This window comes from Geospiza fortis, unplaced genomic scaffold (assembly GCF_000277835.1).
Source record: "Geospiza fortis unplaced genomic scaffold, GeoFor_1.0 scaffold468, whole genome shotgun sequence".
NCBI lineage: Eukaryota > Metazoa > Chordata > Aves > Passeriformes > Thraupidae > Geospiza > Geospiza fortis.
Window position 1 is genome coordinate 824264 of NW_005054502.1, and position 23806 is coordinate 848069.

The 23806-nt window shown below is 45.0% G+C and overlaps 2 protein-coding genes across 3 annotated transcripts in view; one reads left to right on the forward strand and one right to left on the reverse strand.

Moving 5' to 3' along the window:
* The window catches only part of MYH7B (myosin heavy chain 7B), a 32329-nt gene extending 31703 nt beyond the window's left edge, over positions 1–626 (forward strand). Inside the window, exons 41-43 of the mRNA XM_031063403.1 lie at positions 4–36; positions 168–305; positions 509–626. Coding sequence (XP_030919263.1) covers positions 4–36; positions 168–305; positions 509–514 — 177 coding nt within the window. The 3' untranslated portion in view covers positions 515–626. The remainder of the gene's footprint in view (positions 1–3; positions 37–167; positions 306–508) is intronic.
* A 332-nt stretch (positions 627–958) lies between these two features.
* The window catches only part of TRPC4AP (transient receptor potential cation channel subfamily C member 4 associated protein), a 37746-nt gene continuing 14898 nt past the window's right edge, over positions 959–23806 (reverse strand). The window contains exons 5-20 of one of the 2 annotated variants that reach the window (XR_004082530.1): positions 23064–23119; positions 20782–20910; positions 19490–19691; positions 18074–18262; positions 16877–17019; positions 12561–12692; positions 11809–11867; positions 9710–9811; positions 8303–8386; positions 7914–8004; positions 7245–7385; positions 5985–6093; positions 4854–4966; positions 4424–4630; positions 2576–3457; positions 959–2473 (exon numbers count right to left, since the gene is read on the reverse strand). Coding sequence is in view for 1 of the 2 variants with exons in the window: in XM_031063402.1 (XP_030919262.1) it covers positions 3320–3457; positions 4424–4630; positions 4854–4966; positions 5985–6093; positions 7245–7385; positions 7914–8004; positions 8303–8386; positions 9710–9811; positions 11809–11867; positions 12561–12692; positions 16877–17019; positions 18074–18262; positions 19490–19691; positions 20782–20910; positions 23064–23119 (1895 nt within the window). In the remaining variant the exon portion in view is untranslated. Of the gene's footprint in view, positions 3458–4423; positions 4631–4853; positions 4967–5984; positions 6094–7244; positions 7386–7913; positions 8005–8302; positions 8387–9709; positions 9812–11808; positions 11868–12560; positions 12693–16876; positions 17020–18073; positions 18263–19489; positions 19692–20781; positions 20911–23063; positions 23120–23806 lie in introns of both variants that reach the window. The other variant, XM_031063402.1, reaches the window with a different exon arrangement.

Sequence of the window (23806 nt, forward strand, 5' to 3'; positions counted from 1 at the left end):
AAGGTCAAGAGCTACAAGCGCCAGTTTGAGGAGGCAGTAAGTGCCCGTCACTGCTCTGGGACAGGGCTGTCCCTCCCTGGGACTGCCTCCATGGCTGCAATGTGGGGAGCTTGGAGCCTGCTGTCCCCTGTGCCCCATGCACCCTCCCCTCCTGTCTCCCTGCCCAGGAGCAGCAGGCCAACTCCAACCTGGTGAAGTACCGCAAGGTGCAGCACGAGCTGGACGATGCTGAGGAACGTGCCGACATCGCCGAGAGCCAGGTCAACAAACTGCGTGCCCGCAGCAGGGACGTGGTCATCTCCAAGGTGGGCACCCCTGGAATGGGAGTGTGGGGAGCTGGGCATGGCTCCTGCCAGCCCTGGAGCCAGGGGGGGGACCACAGGCACAGCCACACCCGGCTGTGGCACTGCTGCCTCATCGCCCACTGATGCTGGGGCTGAAGGGTGGCAGAGTGCTCTGTGCCTCCAGATCCCTCCTCTCACCAAAGCCCTTTGGGGTTTTTTTCCAGCATTAGGAGCCTGGCTGTCCTGCCCTGTGCTGTCCCAGCTGCTGCTGTAGGTTGGAGGCAAGTGGCTGCAACAGTCACTGTCAGCTTTGCATTGCATAAATAAACGTAGATTACCAGGACTGGCTCTGTTGTGTGTCACAGGGTAACCAGGGCCTGGCCTCTGCCCCTGGGGTCTTGGGGAGCATCTTCACAGGGAGACACAGGCAGGAGAGAAGCTCAGTCCTCTCTCTCCCAGCTCTATGGCACTGGCTTGGAATGGGCTTTGGGATAAGAGCCCTTTCCTCACACGTCCCCACCAGAACACAGCTCTAACTGCAGGGGAGCAAAGCTGAGGCATGAGACACAACAGAGCTCAGCCACTACTGCTGAGAACATAACACCCCCTATTACAGCCCTGGAGGGGGTTATGGCTTTGGCAAAGACACTGGAAAGAAAAGACACCTCCGCTCATTTCTTTAAAATACATTTCTTTAATAGTTTCCATTTAATATGTTTATTTGCAGTTAGCAAATCGGCATTAATCAGGGCAGCACCAACCTCAGCAATCCACGGGGACAGTGCACACTGCCAGAGGTATTTGTTAGTGCCAGCGGTCCCACCTCCCTCCCAGCCCACCTCCATGGCTCTGGTCCCTCTCACCATGAGATTGTTGTGGCATCTGGCATGGACAGACATCCCAAAGGGATTTGCCTGTGACCCTCTGTGCACTGGGGCAGAGCCTTTTCCCTGGAGCCCAGCATGCTCCACCCCTGGAGGAGCTGCCAGGGGTTTCTGCCCTGTGCCCTTCTCTGCCCAATCAGCCCAAAAGCAAAGCCCAGCCTGTGCTCCCAGGCCTGGGAGGACCCCCAGAGATGGTGTGGGCTCAGCTCAGCTTCCTCCAGTCCCATGGGTAAGGCCAGAGGCAGCTGGGCCCCAAACTGTCTTTAAAACACAGAGGGGAGCGAGACTGCAGGGTTACAGCAGCAATCAGTGGATGCACCCATTAACTACACTGTGGAAAAGGCATCCCTTAACTTAAAAGCCTTTTAATTTGAAGCATTTAAGTGTACATCTATTACAGTTAAGAAGCAAAGATACACCAAAAACACAAATACCCAAGAACAAAAAAAGTACAGACGAGAAAGAAATGAGCTGAGGGGAGGGAGGGGCAGGCTGGGGGTGACCTGGTGAGGAACAGAGGTGAAGCTGCCATGGCAAGAAGCTCCCCAGGGTACCCTCACCAGAGCAGGGTGCAGCTCGCCGGGAGGGACACCAGGATCCCCAGGAGCTCCTGCAAGGCTCCAGCTTTATGCACAAGCGCAGCAGCTCTGACCACCCTGTGAGTCCACAGCAGGACACTGAGGTGTGGGAGAAGAGAAAGGAGAAGGGAGATGCTCAGAGACAAATCCTACTCCTGGGGCTGGAGCCTTCTTCACTCCTCCAGCCCCAGCACAGGGAGCCTCAGGGTGGGTTTCATGCTGCTGGCAACGAGACAAAAGGATGCAGCTCTGGGACATCCTCACCCCTCTGGAGCCTGAACAGAGCCGAAGTCATCTCGTCAAATAAATTAGAAAATGTTAAAAAAATTCAGATGGTGTGTTTCAAAACTGATTTCTTTTAGCTGTAGCTGCAAGCTGTTTCTGACTTAAATGTAGTGGCATAAGTGTAGTGTATCTCATTCCTGGGTATTGGAATGTGTTGGAGCAACATGGTGTTGGTGAGCAGGCAGGGCACATGCAGGTTTGGCAATCAAGACTGCCAAAACCCCATTCCCCCTTTCCAACATATCCTACAAAGTTACTTTCAACCAGGAGTGTTTATTCCCAGCATTTAACACATTCTGATTAAAACAGATCCAGGAAAAAACGGACATCTCCAGTAAATACTGCACTTTCAAGATTAATGTGTGTGTTGATATTAAGGGCTGAAAGCAGAGACTGACATAAGACTTCCAGGCATAGCAGGTTAACATCAAGAGCAATGGTCCTGAAAAGGATTTTAAAACCAGATTAGTTACCCAAGAAGGGACAAGCCGCAAGTTTAAAAAATTAGTACATTTTAATGCTAGTGCTCCGTGAAAAAGCCAACCTCTGTTGCAATTCCACCACTGCTGAAGTGTCTCTGTTCTCCAGCACTGCGAAACGCCTCCGGGTGGGAAGGATGTGCAGGAAGGACAGCAGGAGCAGAGGTTCTCTCCTAATGCACAGATAGATTCAGTACCAAATGATCCAAAAGGCGATGGGAAAGAGGTGACTGGAGCTGGGGCTCTCAGGAATTAAAAGCACACACACGCACACACACTCATGCTCTAACCAACCCCAAAGCCCTGATTCCAAAGCCCGGCGGAAGAGTTAACACCTGCAGGGAGTCCTCCTGGCGGCTTTGCACGTGGCTGGTGGCGGGGTCCTGCTCAGATGGGCTCCTTGGACCTCACACTTGGAGGGCAATTGCTGTGCTTTTCGACTTGCTTGTCCTGGCAGCCCTGAGAGAGGCACACCTCAACCGGCACATACAGAGACGAGAACCCTCACGTCAGCAAAACCCCTTCTGCCAGCCCCGCCGGACTGGGAGAGAGGAAAAAAAAAAATAATACAGGCTGATTTGTGCAGGTGATTATTTTTATCCCAGAACAACTGGAAGATACATCCCTGAATGTGTTGCCCAGAGAGCTGGCCGAGTCTCAGAGGTCAGAGCTGGGGGCCGGCAGGGGCGGGGGTGGGACGACGCTCCGCAGCTCCGAGCTGCACACACACACACTACACAGCGTATCCCTGAAAATCCCCGGGCTGAGAGGGACCCTCCGAGCTGCCCATCAGAAGCTGGAGGTGGGAATTACTCCTCGGAGAAGTCTCTGTCAATGTCCATGTACGCCTCGTCGATGTAGCTGACTATGGCACAGGGGGACGTCCGGTCCGGACTGAGCAGTATCGAAACAGTCTCTTTCCAGTAGGTAAAACTAATACAGGAGCTCTGTGGGCACAAACAACAGGGGGTCAGTGGAGGCCACAGCAGGGAACACCTCCCAGAGCTGAAAATCACTTCCTGTTCAGCCTGAGCTGCCCAGCCCAGCACTGTGACCAACACTTCGGGTTCCCCACTCTGCCCTCCCTCCCTCCCTGGGGCCCAGCAGAAGGGCTGGGAGTTGAACAACTGCACCCTCTACACTCTCCAGATGCAGACAAGGACCCCCAGTGCCTCTGGCAGCTGCTAAGAGCAGCACAGGGTGACCCCCAGCCTGCCTGGGCCAGGCATAATCCAAACTTGCCCTCTGCTGTCCAGTTCAAACACAAACCGGGACCCTGTGGTGCCACAGATAAGCCAATGCTGGAAGAAGCTCCAGCTCCTGAGAGCGCAAAAATTAACACACTCTCTGCTCACAGCCCTCCTGCATTATTCCCTCAGAGCCAAAAGGCTACTCCAGCAGACATCAGCAACACCAGACCATGTGTCTGTCACCCACATAACTGGATAGTTGGTTATTTCTACCCTCCAGTGACCCAGGACAAGCCAGCTCTGGCACAGAAACCTGCAGGCTGCTCCCTTGGCTTCCAGCAGCTACATCAGATATTCTTCCTGCACTGTTTGCAACACCAGGAAGAGGGAACAGCCTGGCTACGGTGCTAACTACTCTGGGAACTGCATTCTGTCTTGCCTCCCTCTCCCTCTCAGCACTGGCAAGTCTCACTTCTGTGTGCCACAGCCAGAACTCAGGCTCTGTTTCTGGGGAAGCCCAGCACCTGCCTTGTGGCAGCCTGACTGAGGTGTGGAAAGCACCACAGAGCTACTCTGGGGGTAGAATTTCCTCCCTTCCTTCCCTTCCCAAGCTCCCATTTCTGCAAACAGGTGCTGCCAAGCTAAGAGAATCACATACATTTTCTAAGCAGGTGCTGTCAGGGGACTGGCAAACAGGTGTTGCCATGCTAGAGGGTCACATACATTTTCTAAGCAGGTGCTGTCTTTATCCTTGTTGAGGTAATGCTGCTGCCAGAATCGCAGGAGGCTGTGGAAGTTGTTCAGGATGAAGCCAGGGTATTTTTCCGTGTATTCCATCTGTTGCAAGGTGCGCAGATAAAAAGGGAGCTTTTCTTTCCTTCGGGCCAGCATTAGGATAACTAAACTCGTGTTCAAACAACTGACATTTTCCTGGAAGTAAAAATGACACAGCAAAAAAAAAAAAAATCTAAATGCCAAGTTAGCTGTTTTATACAGGTTCCTGTAAACAAGCCTGTGGAAAGCACACAGTGGAAGTGTTTCTGCACACAGCAAGGAAAAAGGGACATGGGTGTCCTCCAGGGAAAGGAAGCTCAGCCCTGCTCACCACTCCAGTCCCAGGAAGGCAAGTGCAAGATCCCCAGCAGCTCTTTACCTGTGTAAGTGTCTGTACGTGGATGATATTGATGAGACGGAAGAGGAAGGACATTCTCATGGACATCTGGGACATGTAGGACAAGAGGCGGCACTCGGACAGGACCTCTGCAACTGCAGCAAGAGGACAAACACAATCACCAGGTGTTAGAGTGTCACAGACACATTTTATGAAAAATCATTTCATTAGGATTTCTTCTCCTGAGAAGCTGAGAGGCCTCAGAGGAAAAGAAAAACAATAATTATCTGCTGCTGTGGAATGCAACAGGCGCATCTTCGATTGGTCTCATGTGGTTGTTTCTAATTAATGGCCAATCACAGTCAGCTGGCTCGGACTCTGGTCAGTCACAAGATTTTATTATCATTCCATTCCTTTCCATTCCTTGCTAGCCTTCTGATGAAATCCTTTCTTCTATTCTTTTAGTATAGTTTTAATATATAATTTTAATAAATCAGCCTTCTGAAACATGGAGTCAGATTCTCATCTCTTCTCTCATCCTGGGACCCCTGCAAACACCACCACATTATAGTAACTTCTTTGAGCCAGGTCTGATAAGCTCTTGGAGGTCTATAACACATCCAAGATAGCTCAGCTACCTTTGGAGGCATAAAAATCAGCAGGATGGCTTCTGTTGTAATGTTGGAAACAAAAAGGTTTAATAAAAGGCAAAATAACAAACAGAGTAAAATCCATCTAGGTGCAGCAGGTCTTTGCTCTTGGTGAAACATGTCACAAAAGCCATTAGTTTCTTTGTTCACTTCTTTTTCTAGTAAATTGCTCAGGTGGGACCTTTTGGCTCCTGTCCAATTGGCTGTCCTTAAGTTTGAGGTGAAGTCCCCTAGGCCTATGAGGTGGCTTTTTCACCTAATAGAGGAGAAAACTTCTGGGCTTCTTTCCTTTTTGAGGGGACAAAGGATAGTTTTGTCACCCCATCAATAGGAGGCACACTCCTATTATCCAGGTGCTGGAGGTTCAGACACATTGATCCAAACACCAGGGCAGTTAAGAACTGGTGCTCAAACTTTCCATGTGGCATTTCCCTGTCTAACCCCCAAAGTCAAAGCCCAGATTTAAATTAACCACTATCAGCAGTGAACACCCCCCAGTCCCACCCCACTGCTTCCTGCTCACCTTTAGCATCAGACTGATTCTCAAAGCGGTCCAGGGACAGCGTGATGCAGCGAACCAGCATGTTTGAGTCCACCAGAGAGCTGTTGATTTGATTTAAAAAGATCTGGAACTGAACAGAAACACTTTTTAGTGTTGAATTTCAAAGATTTAAATATATTAATACTCAGGGTCATTACCTTTTTGTTATCTCTAACAAGGTAAGAGGAGACATTGCTCCCAACTCTGCCTCGCCACACCCAAGCCAACACTGGCACTGAGGGCTGACCAAAGGATCCCTTAAAAACACTATGGAATGAAAAATGCCATCCTGGAATCCCTAACATCTCTTTTGAAGCTATGTCACTCTAATGAAAGTGAGATTTCATACACTAATTGCTTTGAAAGAGGGGGAATTCCTGCAGCTCCATGTTTTCCTACACTGGTTTTGTACAAACAGACAGTGCTAGGGAGGAATACAGTGAGGGAGTCACACAGAATGAGAGCTAAACCCAGTCAGAGATCAATAAACAGGAAGCACAGAGGAAATATAAAGACATTCTCTAGAATGTTTGAGTTCATTTACTAGAGAAAAACCTCCAAAATAAATACAGCTTTCTTTTAAATACATTTATACATCCCTTCTCCAAGGTCTACCAGACCTAACAGCAATGAGAGAAAAATTCCACCAGCAAAAGCAAGAGTGTAAGGCCATTCAGAACCTACATCACCTGATGTTAAATGTCCAGAGTGCACAAGAGCATGAAACCACTTTATATAGAGCTGCCCATTGATGTGCAGCTCAATTTTATAGTTAATTACATAAGCCATGGCTTCTTAAAGTGACTCTAAATTCAATTATCTGTAACATCAAACACCTACATCTGTTTGCAGTATCAAGTATTTTAAGCCTTATTCATGAAGGAATTCTCACTACAAGCTCCAGTAAAAGATTTTTTGGAGCTGTCTCAATGTCCACAATTATTACTTAACCACAAATCTGGCATCTGCACAGGAAATGTTCTGCTACCCTTGAGCCTGACCTTAGGCCTGCCTGATCATGGAACAGGGCAATGTTTGCTGACCAGCTCAGCACTCACTGTCTCAGGACAGCTGGAGCACTGCTGAAAACACTGAGGGGCTTTGGCAACTCAGCCCTTAATGTTTATTGTGCCCCAAGCTCTGAAACCACACCAAACCCAAATGAATCCCAGTTTTAGTGCTATGTTTGGTTATAAAAGGGTGTAATTTGAGCCAAAGGGGGCAGCTCTTACAAATATTTACCTTCTCATCTGTGTTGATGTATTTGTTGAACCTCTTGAATGCATCAATATTGAATTTCATCAGCTCTCCCAGAAGGTCAAAGTAACTCTGAAGCACATCCCGTGACTTGCATTCACTATCAACAATGCAGTAGAGAATATGCTGGCAGGGGAGGAAAACATGTTATTGCCACAGCTTAGTCCAAACCAGCAGCACAACACAGACTGTGTTTTAATCAGTATTTAAAGCATTTATCTGCAAGTTCTTGGGTGACTGAATGCCACAAAACCAATTAAAGACTACACTTCAGATGAGTCTCCTGTTAAAATGAGTTCCCAGTGATGCAGGTGATACAAATGGCCACATCTGGCTGCCACAAGCAGAATTCACAGGTATTTTTTGTAAGTGTTCCCAGTATTTGTCACAGTTACACAGGAATAAGGGGCAGTTTTTAATTTTTTATTATTATTGTCGCATCCATTGTGATTTCTCCAGTAAACTGTGATCCTGACTTAGATCTCCCTGAGTGTTTATTCCCCCACTACTGCAAGGGGCAGCTTGAGTGGCCTTCATTTCCTCACTGAATTTTAAACCCAGCATATTTAACACTACATTTTCATCCACTTTTGGTTCACAGCAGATAAATCCTTCTTGATTGCTATGGAGGATACCTGACATAAATTTACTTACCTCCAGGAGCCCTCTCTTAAGGAGGAACATCTGGTCTGCATAGGAGGTGGTGCCTCGCAGAAAACTTTCAACTGCCCTTGCTTGCCAAAACCTGAGAAAGAGAAGAAAGGAGGTGTTGGTTTTGGGGCAAGGGAAGTGCTTGATCACAACTGCAATTTAAATCCTGTTTCCTGATCTGTTTCAATCCACTCTCAAGTGGAGGCAGACCTGTTGATCCTGTAGAAAATCACGGGCTGTGATTTCTTCACACCTGCACTGCCACCACAGCACAACAAAGCCAGACCTTTCCACAGCTTATTCTCCAACATTCTCAGCAGCTCTAAGCTGGACAAAACCAAAGCTACATCCCAGGGGTCTCAAACACCTCCTCAGAGGCAAAGTGAACCCACCTGAAGGAGGATTCTGCTGGCTCCTTCTTCATGACCTGAAGCAGTCTGGTCAACAAACCTCTCTTCCCATCACAGACAAGGCTCCTGCAGCAGGTGAGAAATGACAGCTGAGTGGAAGGGCTGGGCAAGCACTGAGCACTGAATCCAGTCACTGCTCCAGAGTTTCTGATGATCAAAATCTCAGCATTGAAGTACACAGTACAAATATTGTGCTGGTTCTACCAGCAGAGGAGTTCTCCTCACTGCCCTTGGTAAATATCTGCAACATGACTTCCAAGTAAGTCCAAAATAAAAACTTTCTCTCCAAATTTTAATAATTTCAGAAATACCAATTCACACCTTGTGTGAATCAAGAAAAAAAAATACTACATTTGAGCTCAGGAATGAAAGAACCCCCTTTTTTTACCCCCCTCAAAAAATGTAAATGAAAGTCTAAATTCCATTTAGGAGGCAGAGCAGAGTATGGAAAGCTGTGTGCTACATTAGGCTGTACAACTGCAGTTTTACTTTTTATTAAACAGCACCTTCAGTGGAGCATCCACCTGCATTAAATCCATTCAGAAGTAATGCCTTGATCTCATGTATCAAGAAAAGCAACATGAAAACTAAATGCTAAGGGTGAAAAAAAAAGTCCTTCCCAATTAGACACAGTATGATGATAATAACTGTAATCTAGAAATCCTCTTAGAGATTCCCTTTTGGAGTGAGGTAAATCTGCTCTGTGCAGACCAAGTCCCTGCTGATACCCTGGGAGTACTCTGACAAAATAAATTCTGCAAGCAACCTTCCATCTGCTGAGCTTTATACACCAGAATCATGTATTAAAGAGATTATTAGATCAAAACAGTCTATCTAACAGATATACAAATGCAACAGAAGAGATTCTGTAAGTGGTTTAACATGTTAATCTAATTTAGCTTATTCTGGTTATTAGCTGCTGTGAAAATATTCTCAGCAGACACTTGGATGTGTTCATGCAGCCTGGAAATGGACATTTATGTGTGCACACACTGCTCCTGAATGCCAGAACTAAGCTTTAACAGCAATTAAATGATTTGAGGGATGACAGTTTATTTTCCAGGTCTGTCTGCAATGCCCAGCCTGAGGAAGGTCAGACAAGCAGACCCAGCACATCAGTGAAATCTGAGCCATGAAATCAAACCCCTCTTTTTAGGGGTTTTAAAGCTGCTTTTGGTTTTAAAGCACCTTATTCTGAGCACAAGCACACCTGAGATTTGCTAATGACCATCAACATCCCACAAGCCTGGACACCTCCCACTGCAAGGAATCACTGAAATGGAAGTGTGGTGGACAGACAGAGGTCAAACAGAACAGCTGATGTCAAACTTACACTGAAGTGCTTCCAAAACTCTTAAACTGTGACCAGCACCCTGAGTCCCCTCTCACCTGTCAGTGTTGACCACTGCATCCACTTCAGGGATGTTGGCTTTGTGGGAGATTGCACTCAGCTCATTCAGCTCCTGGCTGTTCAAAAGGAGATACTTGTTCCTAAAGCAAGACAGTGGGGAAGGAGGGGAGAAAAGCACGATGAATTCAAGAGGCAAAAATGCAATTTCATGAAAAGCAGAGACATAGAAATACAAGGGCAAGCTGCTTTCTCAAGCTGCTCTTCACAGCATTCCCACTCTGCTCCCTGTACCAGGCCAGCCAGCTGCAGCTTGGGAAAACCTCCTCCAAAATTTACCAAATGCCACTTTGAACACTGACCAGCTTTGAGATGATGGCTCTTTGCTGACTTGTTTGGGATCTTATGGTCTGTAAATTTTTCTCCTGGATAATGCTAATTTAAAAAAAAAATTAAGCAACATTTGCTGTGAATTTCAGATCACAGTAGGTAAGAAATAGCAAACTTTTTCACAGCTTCCTGAAGTTTTTCTCTACCCTATAGTGATTGCTCTTTTTAAGTAATAAATCTCTTTTTAAGTAAGAAAGCAGAAACTGCAAAAAAGGACTCAGTCATCCTGGTATTTTATTATCTGAACAAACTTTACCCTGGAAATTTTTAAAAACATCATGAAAAGTAAAGATCCAAATAAAAATGGATATAAATCCCAGGAATGCACATAAATTCTTTATCAAATACTGAACTTTTCATAATGAAAATAAATTATTTTGTCTGTAAAGAATAAATCTGACAGAGCAGAAATGTAGTCCAGGGTCCCCCTTTGCCCACAGTGTGCTCCCTGAGAGTCTTTCTGCTTTCCTAGTGTTCAAAATCAGACAGCAAAGATTCCTTTTTAGGGAAGCTCAGGGGGCAGAGGATGCAGTGATGAGTGTGAGGTTCTTTCTTGTTTCCAACACTCTCATCACGTTAGTGCTCAGTGAGGCTCTTGTGTAAAGCTTCCTTTGATGTGGACTGAACAGGTTTCTGCAATGAGAACAGAGCCCTTCTCTCCCTGCAACAAACAGCTCTGCAAGTCTGGTTTGGACACAATTTCACTGAACCAGTATCAGCATACAAGTACTTTGCTCTCATTTTGTCCTCAGTTAGCTTATCTGTGATTTCATAGGAAGTTCATGTAATTATTTAAACCCCCAAACAGATTCCACACATTCCATTTGCTCCAATGCTACAGCTGGGAGCTGTTTTCTGCTCAAACATGCCTGAGATATTTGCAGCAGCCACTTAAGTAGTAACATCACCTGTAAGAGATTTTATTGGAAAACCTGGAGCGATTCCCAGGCAAACAGTGTCTTGCATGAAGGATTTACAACAGGTCAGCATTCCCTCCCTGTCTATGTCTAGCAGCTCTGCATTCTCAAAGCTAATATTCCACAATCAAAAAGGCTGGTATTTGAAATCTATCCAACAGGACTACAATCCTGCACAAAAATACCAGCCTGGCTCTAGGAATGAGCAGCACCTCAAGTGCAACATGCCTCTAACACAGGAGTTTGTAAGGAAGTGGACACCATCTCCCAGGACTGAATGAGAGCAACGCTGATGGAATGCAGGATGCAATTCCACAAGTCTCAAATACCTCTGTACCAGCAGCACAGCTTTAAATATTGAATATTAAATAACCCCAAGCAAACTGCACCATCCCTCCAATTATTCCAGCACACCCAAGTTTTCCTAAGGATTTATTTTGAAGGCAGGCAGGAGATTTCTTTGTATTTCCCTGGCTCGCTGTCAGCTCTCAGTAGAAGGTAAAAAAGAAGAAAGCTGCCTCCTTATTCCTTCAGCCAGAAAGTGTTAACTCATCCTGTACATGTTTCAGCTCATCTCAACACAAGACAAAATGGGCTGGGTTTAACCCACATATTATGGGTTTAATATGGTTAAACCCATATTCAGACATATTCAGACATGCCCACCACAGAGGAAATTCTTAGGCTGTTACAGCAAGAGCTGAAAGGAACATGAAGTTTAGGGACAGCACAACATTCCCTTCACATGGAGCCTGCCCTGTGCTCAGGACACCTGGAACCACAGCCAGGCAAACAGCACCAAGCCACAACCCACCACAGCTTCTCATACTCACTCATGGTGGTCACTGAAGCTCTGAAGAAGCCTCAAGAACTGTATCTTTAAAGTAATGTCCTAAAAGGAGACAAGAAAGGTAAAAAAAACCATCATTGCTTTAGTATTTTTGGCTGTCATTAGTTACCAAGCAGGCATGAAACAGCTGAATGGAAAACCTTTCCAAATCAACCCCCTTTGGACAGCAGAGCAAATGACTTGTACAAATGGAGAGGCTGCACTTCCCAAAATAGAAGTGGAGATTGCCTCCAAGTCTATGCACATAACAGGTAATAAATTCCTTCTCACTGCAAAGGCAAAAAAGCTTAGAATTGTACTGATCAGGTCAGAATGTCTAGGTTTGGAAAAAACCCCAAAACATAAAGAGTCCAACACAAACCCAACCCCCCTTAACCTGACTGTGGCACAATTTGTACTTTGTGCCTCTCCTAGGTATCTTTTCTTTGAATTTTGGTTGTCTTCTACCTCTGGCCTCCAGGGTCCACAAATTTACTCCTTTCTCAGTTCCCAAAATAGACATGTTCCTTCAAATGAACAAACAAAGCAGGAGACAGGGGAGAGGCTAAACTGGCCCTGCTACATTGCTAGCATGAGCCAAGGATAGACTTCAATGAAATCAATAATCCCCCAAAATCTGAGTGCTACAGCATCTCAAGTCACTGATGATACATACAAACACCTAGATACTCAGCACAGCTCCTCAGAACTGTGTGCCAGGATGAAAATCACTGCAGAACTGCAGAGGTTGCTCACCGGGCTGCAATCACAGTTCTGGTTGTGTCCGTGCAGAACCAGGGCTGAGGCTGAGTGCTTCCTCCAGATGAGTTTGTCAAACAGGTTATTGAGGCCAGGAATGAGTCTGAACTCTGCTATCATTTTATGAACCTGGGGAACAAGAGAGGTACAAACATGTCTGCTCCAGCCTAAACACAGATTTAATGTAGTCTGCAAACAGATGGGCACAGTGATGCCATCCTCTGACAAAAGATGTGAATTCTTGTCTCAAACAGCAAGTGTTTGTGTTAACCACAGTGCAGCAGTTTCCATTTGGTGGATGTGGATAGAAAACATCCCCACTGGATATCATTGCATAGAAAACAAGTTTAAACCAAACATTATTTATTAAACAAGTTTAAACCAAGCATTTATTTTGGGATAAAGCTCTTCACTAGCGCTTCAATTAACCACTGTGTCTCTGAAAGCAGCTTTGGGCATCAGGACATCACTTCCAGCACACTGAAAATGCATCTACACCAAACAGCTGAGCTGAGGATATTCTGCAGCCACTCAATCCTCTGAGTGCCCTTTCCCTCTGCAGACACACAGCTGCTGCTCAGGCAGGCCTCTGATGGCAAAAAACCCCATCAATATTGGTTCTGTTCACCAAAACACCTCAGGAGCAGGAGTCCTGAGCAGAGTCCAGTAGTAACACAACCACAACACACTGCCCCTTCAGGTTAAAGAGAAGCTGAACTTTAGAGAAAAAAATGTCAAATTGCTCAGGTTCATTTATCAGTCTGCCTGGTACACATCTTTAATTCATATAAAAAAGCTAATAATTTTGGTGTGAACAGCTGTTTAATACCTTCAGTCCAAGCTGGGATACTTTTGATGTAAGGAATTTAAAAGATGAGGAGTAAGGGAAATAGAAAGTGGGATTCTTATTAGATGTAGACCCAGTACAACCATTATTCCTTGAGATGCGGTTTCAAATGAAAACCACATGGCTGGAATGTACAACATTCTGCAAAAATTAAGTGCCCAAGTAATGGACAAGTTCCTTAAAATCAACAAACAAAATCACTTAAAAATATCCCAAGTTGTCCCAAGATCCAAACTGCAACCAGCAGCATTTCAAGCAGATCAATCTACTTTGTTCTATTTACTCAAACACCTGAATGAATCAAAATATCTGAAGCTGATGCTGTTTTACAAAGTTTGGTTCTAGTTTGCAGCACAGCTGATGGCTTTTTGCATTCCTCTTGGGTGTAGCCACTTTGATGGAAATCACATTCCTGTTGCTGGACACCTCAAATACACACCTGAGGAGTACCCAGCTCCTTCCCACCCACCCAGCCTGCCCTGACAGACTGCTGAACTTGGAGTCCTCTGGCGCTCCACTATTTTGAAACACTCTTGGACAGGAATCTCTCTGAACAAAGTGCTCCCTGTAGTGCCCCTGTCCCTCCATGGCACAGGCACAACAGGAGGGAGCCGAGAGCCTGAGCTGCCTGCAAGAGCCTCAACCCTCACTAAAGGAACAGCTCTCTACACTCAGTTTTAACTCCTCAATCTGCTCCTCTCCAAATGACTCAGATTTCAAATCTGTGCAGTTTAGTTTGCTCAGCTCTGAATGCTCACCTGACCAAACTCAGCCACATCACTGCCTCTGCATGACTCTCTCCCAGAGCCCAAACTCACTACAATTACTCTGCCTCAGGATGCCAAGACAAACCCTGCTCTGTATTCAACCTTCAAACTACTTTGGCTTTTTCCTGCTGCCATCCAGCTTCACAGCAATTGCTCTGTTCTTTCTCAACACTAAAACTGTCTCTGCTAAGCTGAGTTTCCGTGTGTGCAGTGTGGCTCCCTACAGCAGGAGCAAGGAAATCAGCTGATGGCCCTTCATCACAACACAGACATGCAGGACAGCCTAGAAAAATACATAAGGAGAGTAATTTAGGGTGTGACCATAATGAGAAGGCAGCAAAGGCCCAGACCTGCAGAGAAGCACCACTTATTCCCAAGGTGAGATCATCCCCAACATGATAACAGGAGGAGTTAAGTCACTGCTACCACAGTTATCAATTTATGCAAATTAGCCAGCAATCAAGTTTAAATCAAACATTCAGAGATTCATTTGGGGACAGGTTGAGTTTGGGAGGCTTCACTTTGCTTCAAGCAAATGCCAGACCATTATGTCAATTATTACAGCAAACTGAAGCAGGTTTGTGATGCCCTTAATAAAATTTCTATGCAAAATGAATCCAATCTAAAAGCAGCAAGTCCTTTGGCTGCTCAGACTGGTACCACAAATCCTGTGCTTTTATTCCTTCCCAGAAAAGACAGACTAAAAAGCAGCTGAGATGCTTGTCTGAGGGTGCTGATGCACACTGCTGTGCCTGCATTCCAGAGCTTCCCTTGGAGAGCAGCTCAGCTCCAGTCCCTCCTGTGCCTGGCTCTCAGGAAGGGCATGGGATTCACATCTGCCACACAAGTCTTATGCAGATTAAAGAATGAAGGATGTGTTTTAAAGGCAGAGGATTTCACAAAGCAAAACAAAAATAAGAAACAAAGCAAAACAAAATGAAGGACAACCCCCTCAACCAACTCCCCCAAAAACAAACAAACAAATAAACAACAAAACAAAACTCTAAAACAAACAAAAAAAAAACTCCCTAGCTCTGGACAAGAAGTGTTTGGGAATGCAGTGACTCAAATCCTTCAAGAATTCAACTCCAGTCCTGAATCAGTCCTGGGAAGAAGTGAACTGCACAGGTCACCTTTATCCTTAGTTTCCCCATCTGCATGGGGGCAGAAGTAGCAGATGAAGGATAAGAGTTGTGTTCCCAGGAAATTAAAACATAAATTCATCTTCAAAGCTAGCTGTTTCAGCAGCAGATTTTTTGCCTTGTCACATTTGACAGGAACACACCAGAAGTGACCCAGGGAGGGAAGGAATCCAGCACCTCCAGCTGCAGCAGGATGAGTGCAGGCTGCAAGCAGTTTCTGCAGAATCTATAAACCTGCATTCTTGTAGGGAACTCAGGCAGGGATGAATTATCTGCCTTGATACAATAGAAGATAAAAAGTCCTTCTAATAGATCCATGTCCTGCTAGTTTAAGTTATGTTTTAGGCTTTGTTTACATTTTATTTTATGCCTAACAGGAACAGCACTTCTAAAAGGAATGACAACATGATTAGGAGTTGTTTATGGTGACTGTGGTTTCTGCAAGAATTACTGGTTCTCTCTGCTTCCTCTCATGCAGAATCTGCTTCTTTTAATGTCAAGTGTCTGCTTAGAGTTACAAAATCCCAGGATGGCTTGGGATGGAAGGGATGTGAAAGCCAATCTCATTCCCCCTGCCATGGGCAGGGACACCTTCCACCAGACCAGGCTGCTCCAAGCCCCAGCCTTGAACACTTCCAGGGATGGGAGGTCCTCAAGCTCTGCTGTAGGTTCAGAGGGAACAGGTGAGTTATGTTTGGGACTGAGCTACAAATGCACCTGTATTCAGATTAAGAGATTTAGGAGATTGCCCTGGGGGGTGTTTGTGACTGATACCCTGGAAGGTTACTACCAGAGAACAAAATAATCCGGATAAATGTGCCCCAACCCTTGCCCACAACACAGCCTCTCCTGCCTAACACAACAGGCTTTCTTTTGGCCCTCCCAGTGTCCAGGACATCTGAATGCCCCTGCTATGCCAAGCTCTGCTGAGCTGAGCAGACTGCCAAAGCTGGAAACCTGTCAAAACCTCACCAAGGATTGCTTTGCTTTTCCCTTCACAACCTGCTTTTGACCTACTTAAATCAAACCACAGCCAAGCTGCAGTGCCTGGTTCTTCATAAGCCTGTGTGAAGCAGGGAACTTTTTTTTTATTATTATTTTGAAAGGAAGAAAGGCAAAGAAACAGATGAGTGGGATTTGCAGGCAGTGACCAGTGCAGACAGCACTGAAGTGCACCTTCCCAGCTGGGAGTTTAACACTTTGCCAAGTCATGGCAATATGCTGCAAAAATCATCCAGAGCATTAACAAAAGTGAAAGCAGCCAAAGAAGGGTAAGGCCTGAAGGGGCTCCATCCAAACTGGGCACCAGGAGGGGGGATAAATCCTGACACCATCCAGGTACCCACACACTTGCTGCATCCTCCTGCATCCCTCCTGCCCCAGAGCAGTGTGTGAGCAGCCCTGCTCCAGCTGTTCCCAGGGAAATGCTATCAGGATGGACTGCCCAGCTTGGTACCTTGAGTTTTGCCCTGGCATTTCTGTGCCCATGACCTCACTCATGAGCACTCAGGTTTAAAGAGACACCAAGTGTGAGTGTGGGCATCCACTGGGGCTCACCTGATTCCTCTGCCTGCCCATGAGCAGCACACAGAGAACATACAGCACCTCCAGTTTGTACATGATCTCGTGCATGATCTTCATGGACTGGGGCAGCTGTGTCCTTGTGGAGGTGTTGGCCAGTCCACTCTCATCTGAAGACTCTGAAAAAGATGGCAAAGATGTGAGACTGAGGCAGCTTCAACAGGAAAGGATTTGTCACAGTTGTTGCTTTTACACTGAACACTGCAGATGCAGGAGCAGCACACATCTGCTGGAATTTTCTTCTTAACTAAAAATAGTAATGTACAGGAAATAACCAATTTTAATTACATGCTAGAGAAAAAATATAGCTGAAACCTTAGAGGAGATAAAATGAGATTTTAAAATTCTTTTTCCATAACAGACTAAATGGCAGCATCTCCTTAAAATAAGTAGGTTCACCTAAATGAATTCATAGACTACTGCACCAAGGCATGGCAGAAAGGTAATAAAAGTAGATGGGAGATTATCAGAAGCACTTACTGTTAAATCTATTTCTATTTCATACCTCAGTACCAGTATTCTTAGGCCACAGTTAAATAAATTTCATAACCTTAGAGAGAATTATCCTGCTAAGAGTAGAAACAAGAATACGAAGTACTTTGAGTTCTACCAGACATACACTGCATTTTTGTCATACCAAAGGGTGAAGAAACCACACACATGCTCCAAAGCATTTTCCTAAATGCCGTCAAGGTTGTATTAACACTTCCACTGGAACAATTATTTTTTTCCAATTAACTTATTTAATTTAGCTGGAACTACCTTTCCTCTTTAAAGAAGGGGGCACTTGCTTGGTATGAAGCATTTTAACCCAAAGTCCTGAGCCAAAGTTTTAGAGTAAAATGCTGGTGAAGCCACTTACCTCAGGAGGGTTATTTTAATCACTCCAGAGGAAGTTAGAGCTGAGGATGCACAGCCCTTCAGTGTTAGCTAGGCATGCAAAGGGCACACATTGCTGGAGGGTCTCTCCTTTGGCTAATTTTAATTCAGTAAAGAAAATCAGTGCTACATGAGAACAAAACAGGAGTCAGACCTAAATGTTGATATGTGAGTCCTCCATGGAAGGAAAGTGGAATCAGGACCAGATGACAGGAAAAGCAACACGTGGCAAACCCTGAGCAAGGTTAAGACATGCCTCAGCTGCTGGTGGGTGGAGGGATGCAAGCCAGGTACCTGTACTGCTCTGCTCTGCCTCTTCATTTGCCACTCTCATCAGTGCATCCAGCACCAGGGCATTGTCCAGCCAGGTGTACCACTCCTCCAGCTCCTGCAGGAAGCTGGAAGTCCCTGTTGTTTCAGACACCTTCCTTGTGGCCAGTTTGCACAACCGCTCGATGAAGCCTGGAATATTCAGAAGTGTAGCTGAAAAAAATAAGGACAAATGATTTTATTACAGTGTAAGATCAACAGCACATCTACTTCAGGAATTCAGAAGTGTATGGTTAAAAACATCTGGTTAAAAAGATCTGAAGATGGAAGAACTCAGCACACTTCTGTTATGGATTAGAAAAGAGCAATAAGTCCGTGCTGTTCTCCAGTTTTATCAAGCTGGAGAAATAAAACTAAGCTGGCAGAAATAAAGCAGCAGCCTTTTTGGAAGTGGCAGCTTCACCTCCCCTTTCCTTCAAGAATGCCTTCAAGAATAATCTAATTACAGGACCTGTTTATTAAAGATGCATGGCTAAAGCCTCACCTCCCACTTGCAAGGAGAAAAGGACAAAGATTTTGGCCACGAACATTACATGAAAGAGCTGCATCTCTGAAAGAATAAGTTCCCTGATAAAGTTTTAAAAATAGAATATACTGTACAGCCTTTGAATCAGTCTCTGATTGTGCCCATAAAAAAAAGATTAGCTAAACATTTGCTTGGCATGGGCCTATGCAAATATCTGCTTCAGAAGCCCAAAAGCTTTTCAGCACAGCAAGAGCTGAAAACAGCACATTCTACATCTGATGGTACTTTAACTTTTTCAACTCCTACTCATCCTTCTAGGCAAGACTTCTGCACCTGAGAAATACTCAACACAATAAGGAAAGGTGCACTGTGCCCAAAGTTAAGGCTGAGATCAACCCCACAGATTTCCAAGGCTGGTTTGGTAACACTGGGCAACATAACTAATATTAAACACACTTCTCTTTTTGATAAAGACAAGACATCCTGTTCAGGACATCAGATAAAATCAGAGAAGGAACTGCTCCAACAGCAACCACACTGCAGGCAGCTTTACTTCAGGAATTCATATTTTATGGAGGACACAGAATTATTGAGAGCTGCTAATGGGAAGTCCATGGATGTGGCTAAGGCACAGAAAACAAATCCAATTATTTTAAGCCACTCAGAGAATGCTGAAATGACATAAATTAACCCACCTAATTAGCAACACCACATGAAATCAAATGCTACACAGTTTCACTAACAGGAAACATTATTTTCAGGAAACAATCTGAGGGGAGTGAATCAAGAAAAATGCTTTGTAAGACACGACACTTTCAGTATCTTTCAGAAACATAACACAGTGTGACACTGAGAAGAGGAAAACTTTATGCATTGCTGAGATTATTCTGATTTGTTCACAGCACAACAATTACCTTGATTAATTTCAGCTCGGGAAGGGCCCAAGTTTTTTTTCTGCTGGGCATTTTTGGCCAGAAGTGTGTGCTTGTCATCACTGCCCGTGTCCAGCTCCGAGATGGTGACAGCCAGGATCCTGCAGAAGTTGGCCAGCTGCTGCTGGTCAAAGCTGGACACCAGGCTGGCCAGGTTGGGAATATCATCCAGCTGGATCATTTCCTGGAGGAGGCAACAGCAGCTCGGTCACATGGGATGGTCAGAAAGTGAACACAGGCAGATCCTCCCTGGGGAGCTCTCTGAGTTATTCCAGTGTAGCAAAGGAGAAGCAGCTGGGATTTACAACAGCTGTCAGGCTTAGCAATTCCCAAAGTACAGATATCCATATTTTAAATGCTATTTTTATATTTACAAAAAAATCTGGGGGCCATTTTTTAACTAAAAAACCCTCAAAACCACAACCTGATTTAATACATAAATTATGTTTAGGTATTAGAAGTTTCAATTTTGTTTTCCAATCCTGTCTTTTCTTCAAAACTCACAGATAAGAACTTCTAAATTATTTCTCAGTCTTTTTATCAGAAGTTCTTTTTAATAAAAAGATGTTGAAAACAGCTTTCAAAAAAAAAAAATTGTTCAGATAAACTGAGCTTGATTCCTATTTCAGGAAGTACATCAACCTCAATCTTATTCTAAATAATAAAGTATTAGGTTATAGACTCCTGGCCTTCTCCACAAAATGCACACAGACTCCTTCCAATCAAGGTTTTCCCAAGGTTACACCTTGAGTATTTTGCTTGCATCACATCAGGGCACTGAGCTGCAATGGTGCTGGTAAAGAAGTTCAGTAACCAGGTTTGTGCAGAAGATTTAAGTGCCCTGTGTCCCCAGCCTACAACTTCTCAGAGAGGTGCCAAACACCCAGGAAACCTCCCAGATGTGAGGAAGACAAGTGAAGTATGTCAAATACAATCAGCAGGCCAGGATGAAAACTGAATTTATCTGAAGTTCATTTTCTTTGTTTGTAATATGGGCTATTCTTTAATGACTCAGACCATGGGGACACAGCTGCCACCATTCTCTGAACTGGGTAAAAGCACTACAAGTATGACACCACAGCAATAGTTTGGCTTCTTTATGAGAAGTGATTGAAGTTAATTACCACTGTGAACAGGCAGGTTTCAAATAAGCTACAAGAAGCGAGAATGGCAGCTTTGAGGGCTATCCTCAAGCCACTCTTCAAAGAAACAACTCTCTTTCCTCCACTGGGCTGAAAAGCCATACAAATGATATCAAGAAAGCAGTAACTAACCTTTTTAACTCCCAGGATATCTTCAATGAGCGTTGCAGTTTGTAGGAATGTCTTTTTGTTTGTCATCAGTGTAAACAGGAACAACACAAAGTCGTTTCTCTCTGCCAGCCGCCTTGTGACTCCTTCCGTCTGGAAATGAGCACACACAGACCCAGTGAGAGCCCATCCTGAACAGCCACATGGCACAGCACAGCCAGGACAGCCCTACAGATGGTGTGGTGCTGAGCCAGCTGCTCCTGAAACCAGGGAATGTGATTGTGGGAACAAAAACCATCTCCAGACCTGGTTTGGAGTCACTGTGGCGCTGGTGACAATGCCAGGATGAGAGGTTTCACCTCAAGGCAGCTGTTTCCTTGTCTGAATCTGAAGCCAACCCTGCCTGCCTGGGCACACACCACAGGGGCTGGGCTCTGCTTTGCATACAAACTCTGACCAGCTCCATCTCATGGTCTGCACACACAGCAGCTCCTAAACCCTCAATGTGGGAACCCAGAACACCCCTCTGGCAGTCCAGGATGGTCAGGACCCCTGCCAGGGGGCTCAGAGACCCTGACACAGAGCCCAAAACACCTGTGGGTTTGATTATGACCCGTGGAACAAATTACCAACCTCAGATGAAGATCAGCAAGCCACAACAATTTAGGTAGAATAATAGTGAAGTTATCACAGGGTGGAAAAGTAGATTTTGGGGTTTTTAGAATGGGGGTTCAAGGGGCAAGATGGAGGGATCTGGGTGTGTCCAGCCTTTCTCCTTCTTCTTCTTGGCCTCCATCTTCTGCTGTGATGTTGGCACTTTTAGATTGGTTTAGAGTAGAAGTTCACTGTCTAACATAGGTGATAGGTATTGGAAAGTAATTGTAAACATTGTATATGTAGTTTTTAGTATAAAGACATAACACTGCCCTGTTCTGGGGGCAGGCAGCGTGCCTGGAACTGTCTTGCTGGATGGACCTCGGCAGGGCAGGAGAAAATTTTTTTATAGGTAAGATAGAATAAGCAACCTTGAGACCGAGAAATGAAGAGCCCTGACTGCTTCTTCAAGCACCAGGCTGGGAAAAGAGACTTTTAACAATCTAGGGGTCACTCTGACAAGCTAAAGATCCCAACATCTCAGCACTGCTGTCTGAGCAACACAGATCGAGCACTGGCCTAAAAGAATGGGGTGATAAACCCCAAAGTCAGATTGAGGCATGGAAACCCAAGTTTAAGGCTGCCTTTCATGCTCTGAGCTCTGCTGAGACTACAACCAGGTTTTCCTGGAAGTCACAGCTACATCCTCACTGCTTGCAAAGCTGTGTTTTATCCATGAGACACAGTCCCAGTGCTCACAGAACCAGATTGACAAAGATAATTCCCCAATATTTACAGATAAGCATAAAACCAGCTAATACTGCCCACAGACCATTTCTGTGATCCTGGACACTTCCCCTCCAATCCCTGCAGTAATACCAAAGTGAATTAAAACAGATCAGCTAGTCTAGAAATTACAAACTTGGTTTTTAGCTTATCATGCTATTCTCAGTTTGCAAAAGTTGCATTACCTGCAGTTAAAAAAATAAGTCATCCAAGCCAAGGAAAAAAGTGTTCCCTCTCTTCCCTGTCCCATGTGTACACAGATCCTTATCAGTGAGACATGATCCACTAAGACTCAAACTCTGGAGATTAGACTGATGTTTTTGGAAGAGCTCCAAGCCACTAACTGGCTCTTTTTAAAATTTTTGTCAAACAACGTTCCCTAGGCTCTGGCATAATGAGGTGCTGATGAAGTAAACAATCCTGAGGATGTTCCCTGCATGCATAATCTGAGGCCTTTGCTTTTAGCTTCAGGATTTTAATGACAAGGTATTTCCAGAGGCCTTTAACCCAGCACCTTCCTTTGCACTGATCTGCCATGACTGGACTGAACTAAAATCCAGCACATGGAGTTGCAGGATCAAATTCAAAACCCTTTGCCAGCCCCAATTCTGAACAAGACCAGCTGTAGCTGGGATTAACAGGCATCCATTCTCAGCTTCAGATTTTAAACTGCAACATTAACAAAGGCTGGCACAGCTTTCCTATGGAAACACAGAGACAGAAAGATCCAAACAAGGGAACTTAAGCTTGACAACGCAGGTCAGAAAACAAATTATTTGAGCAACACATCAAAATACAGAGTGATGCTGTATTCAACTGAAGGAATTTTAATGTAATGCTTCGAAGTTTAAATTACACTTAGAAGAATCTGTTTATTGTCTTATCAAGTAGCACATGTAAAAAGTGACCAGAAGAGCTGTACTTACACATATACAGGTGTTGTACAGTATGCTTAAACAGTCCTTGATGAGGTCATCACTTACTGCAAAGGAGAGAGCAGACAGTCAGCAGCCATTCCCTGCCAAGAAACACCCCTGGCATGGGAGGGACATGGAGAGCTATGGGATGGGTGACAACTCCAGGCTGCCAGCTCAGAGCACACATGTAAATGCCTTATGGTAGAGCCAAAAGAAGCCACAAGAAACACTCTACACCTGACCTGCTCACATGTTAAATTATTCTTGTATGGGGAAAAAATGTCAGTTCATGCAGTTTTCTCCGCTGGAAATTCATGCTTGTTTTCTCAGCACCTGAACTTCATAGAAAAACTTCCAATCTGCTTTGCCACAGCATTTTAATATTTAAAGCATGTTTTCAGTACAGACCTTCAATTGCCTAAATCTCCAGTTGAAGTCACTTCACCTTTGAAGTGACTTTGCACCACGACATTCCCTTCCCTCAGCTGGGCTCAGGGAACCAGCAGGATCCCAAACAGGGGAAATAAAAACATTGCAGCCAAGCTGCTCCAGCAGGAAAGTTGAGCTGAAGTCACTGCACCCCCTGTCCTTACAGCAATGTGGAAATGAGCAGTCATGTAACAAAAAGCAGGCTGCTTTCCTGAGCTACTCATCTTACAATCTCTGCAGCTCCCATTACATGAACAATGTTTTGTGGCTTATTATTAATAATTTTTCACTGTAGCTGTAGCCACAGGGACAAGAAGGGTTTC